We start from the raw sequence: 13,370 nt of genomic DNA on the forward strand, positions 1-13,370 counted from the left end.
TTTTTTAAATCCGTGTTGATGTAGATCAGGGGTCACCAACGCGGTGCCCGTGGGCACCAGGTAGCCCTTAAGGACCAGATGAGTAGCCGCGTTGTTCTAAAACTAGCTCAAATAGCAGCACTTACCAGTGAGCTGCCTCTATTTTTTAAAGGTTATTTATTTACTAGCAAGCTGGTCTCGCTTTGCTGGACATTTTTAATTCTACGAGAGACAAAACTCAAATAGAATTTGAAAATCCAAGAAAATATTTTAAAGACTCGGTCTTCACTTGTTTAAATAAATTCATTTATTTTTTTTACTTAGCTTCTTATAACTTTCAGAAAAACAATTTTAGAAAAAAAAAATACAGCCTTAAAAATGATTTTAGGATTTTTAAATACATATACCTTTTTACCTTTTAAATTCCTTCTTCTTCTTTCCTGACAATTTAAATCAGTGTTCAAGTACTGTATTTTTTTATTGTAAAGAATAATAAATTCATTTTAATTTAATTTTTCATTTTAGCTGCTGTTCATTCGACAAATAATATTTGTGAAATATTTCTTCAAACTTATTATGCTTATAGTTCAAAAATAATATTCTGGCAAATCTAAAAAATCTGTAGAATCAAATTTAAATCTTATTTTAAAGTCTTTTGAATTTCTTTTAAAATATTTGTTCTGGAAAATCTAGAAGAAATAACAATTCGTCTTTGTTAAAAAAATATAGCTTGGTCCAATTTGTTATATATGCTAACAAAGTGCAGATTGGATTTTAACCTATTTAAAACATGTCATCAAAATTCAAAAATGTATCTTAATCAGGGAAATTTACTAATGATGTTCTATAAATTCTTTTTTAAATTTGTTCTAAAAGATTTAAATTAGCTAGTTTTTCTCTTCATTTTTTTTCGGTTGAATTTTGAATTTTGAAGAGTCGAAATTGAAGATAAACTGTGTTTCAAAATGAAATTTTCATTTTTTTCGTGTTTTCTCCTCTTTTAAACCGTTCAATTGTTTTTTTCATCATCATTTATTCTCTACATAAAACCTTCCATAAAAGGAAAAAAAATGTACGACGGAATGACAGACAGAAATACCAATTTTTTTATATACATATTTATATAGATTTATTTAAACAAGGTAATTTGAGCAAATTGGCTATTTCTGGCAATTTATTTAAGTGTGTATCAAACTGGTAGCCTTTCGCATTAATCAGTACCCAAGAAGTAGCTCTTGGTTTCAAAAAGGTTGGTGACCCCTGATGTAGATGATCTATATCTGCTGCACATATTTACTTTAGAAAACGGATACTTCTCTTGTTGGCTTATTTGTATTTGACTTTATTAAATGTTTGGGTAGAATTTTAGTAAACAAAACTAGTTTTCTTTTAAGTAATATAGAAATGTATCAGCTGTTTATGTAGGTTAAGGAGGAATGTAGTCAATCATAGATCTGGCACCCATTGTTATTAAAAAAGTATCAGTTTTGAATCGAGACTCATTCGAATCGAATCATTCCCCCCCAAAAAATTGAATGGAAGCGTGTGGCGTCCAAAGATTCACAGTTTTACTATTCAGGAAGGGTGCACAGAAAAAAATTGATTCACACCCAAATCGTGATTCTTATCTATCCTGATTCTGAATGAATTACATTTTAAACATGATCTTTGTGCTTCCTGTTACCCAGCATGCTCTGCGGCACTTGTTCTAATGTAGTTTATTATTACCTATAGTAGTGTGGGTGAGTGTGGATTCCAACTCACCACGTCATGTTTTCATTTGCTGGCACATACGCTTAACTCTGAAGTTATGTGTAAAGTTTGAGAACCTTGCTCCAAAGTAAGCGCTCATGATTAAAAAAATGTTTTATAAGAATCAATATAAAAATAAGATTTTTGAATGAAGCATCTGTAACCTGTTTTGAAAAATGATCAGGGTAAATATTATACCAAATAATATATTGCGAGAATCCATTTGGAATCAAGAATCATGTTGAATTGCCCCAGAAATCGGAATCAGATCCCATTGTTAGGGGACCAAAGTTTGACACCCCTATTAGAATTCACACAATTAAAAACAAGATTGTGGATAAAAGTGCAGACTTCTTTTCAGTCACTCTCCGCCAATCGAGAAGATGCGTTTGATGGTCAAAACGCCCGTCAATCGTAACGAATCCTTCCGATCGGAAGGTCGGGACAGGAGGGAGTGAAACACAAAACCTCTCGCCGGGTAGTCACAGTGTTGTGTGCCGCCATCTTTAGAAAACAATTGAATAAACAAACACTAGAAAGTGGGAGGGGAAAAAAAACGTGTGTAATCCAAACGTCGTCCCTTTCAGGTCTGTCCCCGACAGACGCCGGCACCGCGTCACGTACGCCTCACATGCAGTCCCCATGACAGCGCTTGTTTTTTTTTTTTTACAGGTTACAACGGACAAGGATGGTCGGCAGGACTCCCACCAATCACACACACACACCTCAGACACACAGACACACACACAGCTCAGACACACACATCTCAGACAGAGACTGTGGTTGTGGTTCACTCAGTCCAAAGTCTCAAGTGTCCTTCAAAGGTCCTCGTGGAGTCTCAGTACATTGTCTCTCCACAAAAGTCAGCTTTTTCAAGCCGAGGTTTTTTTTTTTGTTAGTTTTTTTTGTGTGTTTGTGGAAATTTCCACCGACTCAGAAATTCTTGAGTTCGTATTTTTTGAAGTCCCAGTTGCCAATATGGTACTGTCCAAAAGGAAACCACTTCTATACATAGTACTCCTTGTCCTTGTCTTTCGGTCTCTTGTTGGCGGCGGCGGCGCCCCCGGCTTTGGTGGCGGCGGCGGTGCCGGGCGTCTTGTCCTTCACCACGGCGCCGTTGGTCTGCGCCGAGTTGCTGATGTAGTTGCGCGTCTCGTCCACTTGGTAGGAGCCCTCGTCCCTGTTCCTGTACTTGTACATGGCGTAGAGGAGGATGAGGATGCAGAGGGCGGCGGCCGAGACGATGCCCACCACCATGCCCGTGGTGCTGCTCGACTCCCGGATGACCTCCGACGCCCCCGGCGGTACACGCCGCACCACGCCGGGCACCGTGGGTAAGGCGGCGGGCACCGTGCGCAGCATGGGCGAGGTGACGTAAGGACCCCGCGGCTTGGTGCCGTCCAGGTCGAAGGACGTGGGGAGGGGGAGCAGGACGACGTCCGGCTGCGGGGGTTTTAGCTCGCGGTTGTTCATTTTCCCGGCGGGCAGCTTGGGAGGCGCCGCTGCCGGCGTGCCCCGGGGGTCGGGCAGGGGCAAGGCGGCCGTAGTCCTACCTGCCTCGGAGGCTTTGCTAGGCCTCAAGTCCTTGGCCTCCCACTTGGGCGCGAGGGCTTTGTAGCCGCCTTCATAGGTAGACGTGGTCAAGATCTTATCTGTCACCAGGGAGAAGGGCGTGTAAAAATCTTCGTCGTCAGTCGGGGGCAGGCTAGAGTCGAACGCTTCGCCAGAGCCAAACCCCGAAATCATCATGCCATCATCATCATCATCATCATCATCACAATCACCGCCGCCTCGGTCCAACAAGCAAGGCACCCCCGCCTCGGTGGCCGCGGCCGAGGGTTCTTTGGTGGTCTCGACAATGGTGAGGAGCGGGTGGAGGGTGGGGGGGGGGGTCATAAAAGAAGAACGGGTGGACACAGAAGGGGTGTCTATGGGGTCCTCCATTAAAATGGGGACGATTAGCTCCCCTCCTGGAAAGGAAAAGAAAGAAAGACACCAGTGAGAAGGCGGCCAGACTCTCCGAGCGGCAAAAGAAGCAAAGATGGAAAGAACGTAAAAAAAAAAAAAGAGCTCAACTAAGGGAGGAAATGGATGAGGAAAAACAGAAAAGACGGTACCAGTGCAAAAAGAAGAGAAGTTAGAACCAAACAAGACCCAGAGTCCAATAAAACAGCCATTAGTAGAAGAGACTTTGCATCAAAAGGCTTTGAGGGAAGCACGGGGGTGGGGGGGCCACAACAGAACTCCAAAACTAGGGTCTCAAAGTCTGTCCCCCGCTGGGGGGGAATGTGGACTCTCATCCAGATTGCCATTCTTAATTATACTAGTTCTTAATTTTTAAGGAAACATTTTAAAAAGACACCTCAATGCAACCAGAAGGAGAGTTTTCTAACCTGAAACCCTGTTTTGATGAAGTTTCATCATAGCTATTATTCCAAATAATACATTGCGAGAATCAGTTTGAATCGAGACTTGACTCTGAATGGAATCGTCCCCCCCTCCCCCAGGTATTGGGGTAACTTCTACCTTGAGCGCCTGAAGTTATTGTCAGTGAATTAGGGAAGTGACGATAAACGCTATGGCGATTAACCGCGGTAAAAGGTCTGACGGTTAGTAATGTCGTTTGACTAAAACGATCGTACAACCATGATTGAGGAACTTAGACCGGCGACACTGGAGAAGCGCTAGCTAGCTTAAATGCTAACATGAAAACTGAAAGACATTAACGTATTTCTCCGATAAAAAAAAAAAAACATTCCGCTATCTAACCTTGTGGGAACATTACTGTCTGAGCGACTTGGATATTTCGTTGTGAGCCTCAAACCTACGAGCTGTGCTCTCGTAAAACAGATCGACCGATACTCGAAGCAATATCACAACAGGAAGTGAATTTGCGTGACATCATTATAAACCGGATGTTACGCACCCAAAACCCGTTTATTTTTTTCTTTATATTTAAAAAAACACTAAAACCTCTACAAATTAAAACTGAAGAAGACGATAAACATATTTAAACACTCAATTGAAAATAAGTAGCCAGAACAATTGTATTATGTAACATTTCTTCCGCCAAGAAAGCATATTGTGTTGCTATGTATTCATTTTTTTTTTTTTCTTATATGGACAGTGTGGCGCAGTTGGGAGAGTGGTCGTACCAGCCACCTGAGGGTTCCTGGTTCAATCCCCACCTTCTACCAACCTCGTCATGTCCGTTGTGTCCTTGAGCAAGACACTTCACCCTTGCTCCTGATGGGTTTTTGGTAGGGCCTTGCATGGCAGCTCCCGCCATCAGTGTGTGAATTTGTGTGTATGAATGGGTGCATGGTAAAATAGTATCAAAGCGCTTTGAGTACCTTGAAGGTAGAAAAGCGCTATAAAAGTATAACCCTTTTACCATTTATATAACATTTGGCTATAAGTGTGAGTACTTTTTGAGCATATTCAACAATACCGTAATAATAATAGTTTTTATTTACTTCAGGAATATTGTGGGTTAAAACGTTAACCCACAACTACTAGTGGTGGATAACGAACAAGAACTAGGTTCATTTTAAACATGATCTTTGGGCAACATTTTACAAAAAAGGTGCTAAAACCAAAGCTTCCTGTTAGGTTTAATGTAGTTTATTATGAACTATAGTTTTATTTGCTAGCTTGCTTCACTTCCGCTTAACTCTGAAGCTATATGTAAAAGTTTGAGAACCTTGCTCCAAACTAAGCGCTTTAACTGGACGTCTACACTGTAGGCTTAGCCTGGTTGCACACCTGCCAGTTTGTCAAGGAAACATGCAGAGAAATATAAATATGAATACAGTTTGCTGTTCTGTTGGTACTGAGGACCGCCATTGACAGATTAAACAAAACCATCATGGCGTCATACCACCTGAACCCTAGATGTTGTGAATAAGGGTATCCTGATACAGGGTTTTCACCTCCGATACCGACGTTAGAGCCTTGACTAAGACTGATATCGACATCAATCTTATTTATGTCGATGCATTATTTATTAGCTAGCGTGGAATGTTAGACAAGGTTTTGTCCAGTGAAAACTCTGATAAAAAGGACAGGTATTAAAAACACTAATGACAGATGTAATGCTGTGGTAATTTGTTTAATTTGTTAAATTAGGCTGACGCAGTAAGAACACATTGGTTAATGGAGGCAAATTTTTGCCTTGGAGGCTTCTATTTTATGCTGCAGCTGTTTCATATACTGTAATATTGTACATGGTAATTGGGATTTGTTATATATTATATGTATTAGATAAAAATACAGTATAATATATCAGTATATATTATATACGGTATATATAATATGTAAATATTACATACATGTTATATTTTATATTGCTACTATGGTACATTTTTATACCTGCATTATCCTTTCCATCCTTTGTAACTAAGCTACTGTGTGGAACAATTTTCCTTGTGGATCAATACAGTTTGTCAGTAATGTGCAATAGTGGTGCACAAAAAAAATAAAAATACAGACTTTGGAATTAGTTTTATGTCCTATTTGTAACGATTCAAAATGATTAAAAAATAAAAATAATTTAAAACATGTTTTTATTTCTTTTTGTTTTGTTTTTTTAAATCTGTCCTGTCCAGCAAATCACATTGTTGATGTAGATGATCTATATCAACTGTACATATGTACTTCTCTTGTTGTCTTACTTGTAATTGACTTTATAAATGATAAATGGGTTGTACTTGTATAGCGCTTTTCTACCTTCAAGGTACTCAAAGCGCTTTAACACTACTTCCACATTTACCCATTCACACACACATTCACACACTGATGGAGGGAGCTGCCATGCAAGGCGCCAACCAGCACCCATCAGGAGCAAGGGTGAAGTGTCTTGCTCAGGACACAACGGACGTGACGAGGTTGGTTCTAGGTGGGATTTGAACCAGTGACCCACCGGTTGCGCACGGCCACTCTCCCACTGCGCCATGTTTAGGATTTTATTCAACAAAACCAGTTTTTTTTCAAGTAATATAGACAATTATAAGAGCTGTTTATTTTATGGAGGAAAGTATTTAATCATAGCACCTAATTTTAACAAAAAAGTACTAATTTTGACTCGGGGATCAATTCTGAATTAAATTGTGACTCCCCAGATTCGAATCGAATCGTGTGTTGCCCAAAGATCCACAGCCCTAATATGCAACTATAATTAATTGATACTTGTTTGTACTGACAAATGTGATGTTTCACACTGTAATATGGACGCGTGTTACGTATGTTTAACTTATGTGCTATTGTGTGCCGAGCTGTTGTGTAGCTGCGAGCTCCTAGTAGCCTGAAGAAAGTGTGTTGTGCCCAAAGATTCACAGCCCTAACTAGCCTGGCACGTTTACCAAATGACTTTAGTAAAATCGAAGAATTATTGGAGGACATTTAGAGAAGTACTATACAAGCCGTTATCGTCAGATAAACTGTAATGATACGTGCTTTTTTGCGGATATCGGACCGATATCCCATGTCAGTATCGGACTGGGACCCCCCTACTTGTTACCGAAAGTGTAGTGCACACACTAGTGCATTAAGAAATACAACTTATTTTATCCGAAATGATTTGCAGTTTTCGTTGCTACCAAATTTATTGCAAAACAAATCGTTTTTTCTGCTACTAAGTGAAGGAGACATGAATAAGTCTGATATCAACAGCATGTTTCCTACAAATTGACAAGTGGGTGTGTTTGCACTCGTTACTACTGATTAAAGGCCATAAAAAAAGGGCCGCTTGTGTGACTTGTTAAGCTTTTAAAGAGGCTGGTGTCTAGGAAACCACGATGTATGCAGTGCTCCCGGTATTTATTATACTGTTGGATGTATTTGTACGCAACATTCCGGTGCCCTCAAGTTCACTTTAAATGAGAGGTCTTCAACAGGATCATATTTAGTTTTATATATATATATATATATATATATATATATATATATATATATATATGTGTGCAAAAACTTTTTTTACACAAATGTAAACGTTCTAAACACATGATTATTGATCCCACACACTGGAGTGTTGTTTATGAATGACACTGTCATGGACACCCTTACTCACTACCTTGCACTTTGAAAACAAAAAAAAAACCAACTATATTATTGTTTTCATGTTAGCATTCAAGCTAGCTAGCGATTAGCATTCTAGTTCTCAGTTAGGATTGGCGTGTACGCTGCTGACTGGTAATTAGCAGTCTAGTTACTAGCTAGCGATTAGTGCACTAAGTTGCCAGCTAGTGATTAGCAGACTAGTTTCCAGCTAGCAATTAGCGTTTTAGTTTACAGCTAGCAAATTCAGTCTAGTTGACAGTGATTTACGCACTACTTTCCAGCTAGCGATTATTGGTTTAGTTGCTAGCCAGTGATTTGCGCTAAAGTTGCCAGCTAGCAATTAGCACACCAGTTGTCAGCTAGCGATTTGCAGACTAGTTGCCAGCTAGGAATTAGTGGTCTAGCTGCCAGCTAGTGATTTACACACTAGTTGCCAGCTATCGAGTAACGGGCTAGTTTCTAGCCAGCAATGAGTGTTGTAGTTGCAAACTAGCGATTAGTGCTCTAGTTGCCAGTTAGCAATTTACACACTAGCTGCCAGCTAGCTATTTGCAGACTAGTTGCCAGCTAGTGATTAACACACTAGTTGCCAGCTATCGATTAACTGTCCAGTTGGTAGCCAGCAATTAGTGCTGTAGTTGGAAACTAGCAATTAGTGCTGTAGTTGCCAGTTAGCGATTTACCCACTGGCTGCCAGCTAGCAATTAACGCCAAAGTTGCAAACTACCGATTAATACTTTCATTGCCAGGTACTGATTTACACACTAGTTGTCAGCAAGCGATTAACGGTCTGATTTGCTTGCTGGCGATTAGCTCGTTAGTTGCCAGCTAGCAATTAGCGTTTTAGTTCCCAGCTAGCAAATTAGCGCTCTAGTTGACAGTCTAGTTGACAGTTAGGGATTTACGCACTACTTTCCAGCTAGCGAATAATGGTCTAGTTGCTAGCCAGTGATTTGCACTATAGTTGCCAGCTAGCAATTAGCGCACCAGTTGTCAGCTAGCGATTTGCAGACTAGTTGCCAGCTAGTGATTAACACACTAGTTGCCAGCTATCGATTAACGGTCCAGTTGCTAGCCAGCAATTAGTGCTTTAGTTGCAAACTAGCAATTAGTGCTCTAGTTGCCAGTTAGCAATTAACGCCAAAAGTTGCAAACTACTGATTAATGTTTTTGTTGCCAGCTCACGATTAACGGTCTGATTTGCTTGCTATCGATTAGCTTGTTGGTTGCCAGCTAACAGATAGCAGACTAGTCACTATTTAGCGATTAGCATTATAGTTGCCAGCTAGTGATTTACACACTAGTTCCCAGCTAGCAATTAACGGTCTAGTTCATAGCTAGCCATTAGCATGCCAGTTCCTAGGTACTGATTATCCCACTAATTGCCCGCTAGGTATTAGCGGCACTCCTGCTATTATTCAAATAACTTAGTATTGCACAATAACAAAATATGACCACTTTGATTTAATACATGTTTTACAAATAGGGGGTCCATGCTCCATCAGTTTGTGGGTTCTCGGCCTGAACAACATTGAAGACCCCTGCTTTAAAGGGCTTATTTTAAGCATGTTGACATCTCAAGTAGATCAAAATGTGTACATGGTTAACAAAAAAAATCTCCCCTGCCTGTCCACATCTTGTATGGACATAAATGACACAAGCCCCTAAGAAAGCACAATCTGAAAATGATGAGCGAACAGAGACCTTGTACTTATGCTACAGTATTACTTAATTCTTGACGGTAAAACACATTGAAGTAGTTGTGGACTCCCCTGGCCTCTTGCCTTTTGACTCCTACAGTTATCACAGTGGCACAAAGTCATGTGGCAGTTCAGCGACACCTGAATGTTTTCATTTTGGGGTTTAATAATCGCCTGTAGCAGCTAATGAGCGCTATGTTCTTCTCTCATTGGTCAAAATAAACCAATTCTAAACTACTGTGGAACCTCCAAATTGAAATTTCCTTCAAACAAAGGTGTTCTAACTTACTGACATTTTGATATGTTGTCATGTTCAAAAGTTGAAAGTCCTTTCGCTGGTTCACATACGGAAACTTTATTACGACTATAACTTCCAATGTTTGGTCAAGTTTAATGTCCTCTTAGTGCTGCGCCAAAGCAGAGAACCTCACAAACCGTTGAAAAGACTTGGAATGTTCGTGTTTTTCGTGCTAGAGCACATCCACTTTACTGATCGGTGACTATATTTTTATTTTAAAAAGACGCCATTGATTTGACTGATCATTGACTATGGACCAGATCTTGAGAATAAGATTTGTCTACGGCTGGGCAACAAAAGTATATAAATATTTATCGCCACAAACAATTGATATCTATAAAAATATGTTTGGTAAAACGTTCAGTACTGTTTTTTCTTCTTCGTCGGAAGAACACAAAAGTTGCAAAGCAAGGTTGGTTTAAGAACCACGGCACTCACTCTCTGGTAACCTAGCTACACAGGAATGACTCGCCAACAGCCAATCCGGCAACAGTATCAACTTTCAATTTTGGTTGCGGCATGTTGTTGTTGCGCTGTTGATTATTTGCATGGAGTGAGGAAAGAATTTAGATTTTTTTTTGGACTACGGACCGTAGTCAGACCAATGTCGCTCGTCCCTACCAAGAAGGCCAATACCACAGCACCTTAGCTGTGCTCAAGAATGATTGATTGAGACTTTTATTAGTAGATTGCACGGTACAGTACATATTCCGTACTATTGACCACTAAATGGTAACACCCGAATAAGTTTTTCAACTTGTTTAAGTCGGGGTCCACGTTAATCAATTCATGGTAATGGAGTATAACCTTAGAGCAGTGGTTCTCAAATGGGGGTACGCGTACCCCTGGGGGTACTTGAAGGTATGCCAAGGGGTACGTGAGATTTTTTTTAAATATTCAAAAAAAAGCAACAATTCAAAAATCCTTTATAAATATATTTATTGAATAATACTTCAACAAAATATGAATGTAATTTCATAAACTGTGAAAAAAAAGCAACACTGCAATATTCACTGTTGACAGCTAGATTTTTTGTGGACATGTTCCATAAATATTAATGTTAAAGATTTCTTTTTTTGTGAAGAAATGTTTAGAATTAAGTTCATGAATCCAAATGGATCTCTATTACAATTCCCAAAGAGGGCACTTTAAGTTGATGATTACTTCTATGTGTAGAATTTTTTATTTAGAATTGAATCACTTGTTTATTTTTCAACAAGTTTTTAGTTATTTTTATATCTTTTTTTCCAAATAGTTCAAGGAAGACCACTACGAATGAGCAATATTTCGCACTGTTATACAATTTAATAAATCAGAAACTGATGACATAGTGCTGTATTTTACTACTTTATCTCTTTTTTTCAAACAAAAATGCTTTGCTCTGATTAGGGGGTACTTGAATAAAAAAAAAGTTTACAGGGGGTACATCACTGAAAAAAGGTTGAGAACCACTACCTTAGAGGAAGGTTACAGTTTAAATACAAATGTTTACATTTAATATATTTTTCTCCTGGTCCTTATTTTTCATATGTCATAAAAATATCAAGAATTATCAATAAACACTTCCATCGTGACATGAGTTTTCAGCCATATCGCCCAGCCTGGGAATTGACATTGAAAATCCTTACTCGAAGACTGCCTTACAATTGTAAACAAGAAAACTACAGATTGTTAATAGCTAGCTAACTGGTTGTTCCACAGTTGTGAGCCATGATGCTAGCATAAATTCCAGTGGGGGGGGTTGGTTGTCACATATACTCATACTTGGGGTTGAACAGACTTGACGTCGTTATGGCAAAATTCATATTTTAATTATCTTATTTTTAGGATCTTGACTGCATTTACAGTATCAGTTTTTGTCAAAGATAAGACAATTGTATAGCCCTGCTAAATTCCTGAAGTGTGGGGGAGATGTCTCTAGCACCCACATCTTCTTCAAGAACAAAGAGTACTTTACTGTCGTAAGATCACTAACATTTCTTGTATTTTATTGTCTTTTGGTCAAAGGTTACTCTTCAAATGGGTTTATTTTGTCATTGATGTTGTATTAACTGTCTTAACCAAAACCTAATATCACAATCAGATAGTGTGTTGTTCATTCTTACCTCTCCTAAGATGAGAGACTTTGCCAAAACCCCCTCCTCTGATTCCCAAAAGCAATACAAGGATCTGAAAGTTTTCATTGTCTCTTTTCTTCCTCTTTCTTTCTTCCTGTAGCAGCGTAAACTTTTCTCCTCTGTACTTTGATGTTTATTTGGGATCCCATAGCTTAGCTCTTTATTGAATCGAAAACAAATACCAAAACAACGTTCATAAGCACAATGACGTTTTGTGCTTCACGTCGACGGATTTCTGAAGTAAATTGCAAATATGTATTACGGATATATCTTCTCAAAGGACAATAGTGTAGGAAGGTTGAGGGTAATTAGCTTCTGAGGTTCCACTGTTTTCTTTTATTTCCTTATTGCTAAAACGCTAGCTGGTGAAACATTCAGATGTGTAGTGAAGCTGCTCATCCTCTTGCCAAAGTGGTTTGTTCGTACATTGCAAAGGCTCACAAACAAGGGCACGAGAAAGATGCAAACCTTATGGAACAGCAGATGGTATCAAAAGAAGAAACAAAAAAAGAGAAATAAATATGAACCAAAGAGAAAAAGATGAAGGCATTGCAAGAAGTCGAGAGTTAGAGCAGACATTGTTCAAACATTCACAAAGTAAAGCCACAGATAAAACTACCCAGGAAAGGATCGGTAAGAATTGAGAAACAAACAAAAAAAGAAATGATAAAAGCCTACAAAGGACAGTTCTTAGAGAAAGGAAGCATACCATCAGTTTTGTCAACTTACATCAACAAATTGCCCGCATGATTTTGGCAGGAAGAAAACAAAAAGTTTACAAAAGAAAGTTGTGTAAGAATGCCTTTGGACAAGTTAGTTACAGTTGCTGATAATTTTGTATATATAGATAAATGTATACATGTCTCTTTTTGGACAGGATGGCACAGGGAGGAAACAACACATACATCCACACATCATGACATGGAAAATAATCTTCACCATTCTGTTCGGGATATATTTGTCTATTTATATAGAATTTTTTTGTTTTTTTTAATATCGATAGGTTTCTCCATAAATATGTACAGACTTTCTTTTAAACTAGCTTGTTCATTAGCGATGAACAAAAAGGATGACTGTACATATGTCGATAAAGGGTAGGGGTGGGGTGGGTGAGACCTACGAACATACGAGGAAGGGGATGACATAGATGGGGGTGAACGTGTACATCAGTTGCCATGTCCATGTAAAGGCGGCACGAAGCGGTCGGGCGGCATTAGAGCTTTTGGCTGTAAGGAAGGGATGGGGATATACAGACAATGAGCATAAACATGCCCATCGACAGAAGAGAACAGCACTCTCAACACTGACAGTTTTACAAACCCTAAGCTGCAACTTCTTTGCCATGCACCAAATCCCAATTTCAACCCTACAAACTAGGCAAGGAAAATAGTCGAGATAAGCAGTGAAACATTTGCACAGACAGGGTCGTAACTTTGCCGTCGCTCTTTTCCCTGCCTCCGCTCGGAG

General features: G+C 39.3%; 1 protein-coding gene across 14 annotated transcripts in view; it reads right to left on the bottom strand.

The window, feature by feature from the left end:
• Window positions 1-214: 214 nt before the first annotated feature.
• The window catches only part of nrxn3b (neurexin 3b), a 799,837-nt gene continuing 786,681 nt past the window's right edge, over window positions 215-13,370 (bottom strand). For 11 of the 14 annotated variants that reach the window (XM_061886827.1, XM_061886825.1, XM_061886819.1 and 8 more), the window contains one exon: window positions 215-3,701. In XM_061886827.1, coding sequence (XP_061742811.1) covers window positions 2,737-3,701 — 965 coding nt within the window. In that variant the 3' untranslated portion in view covers window positions 215-2,736. Of the gene's footprint in view, window positions 3,702-12,636; window positions 13,130-13,370 lie in introns of those variants that run through there. The other 3 variants (XM_061886830.1, XM_061886829.1, XM_061886828.1) reach the window with 2 other exon arrangements.

The sequence above is a fragment of the Nerophis ophidion genome, linkage group LG24 (assembly GCF_033978795.1).
Source record: "Nerophis ophidion isolate RoL-2023_Sa linkage group LG24, RoL_Noph_v1.0, whole genome shotgun sequence".
Taxonomy (NCBI): domain Eukaryota; kingdom Metazoa; phylum Chordata; class Actinopteri; order Syngnathiformes; family Syngnathidae; genus Nerophis; species Nerophis ophidion.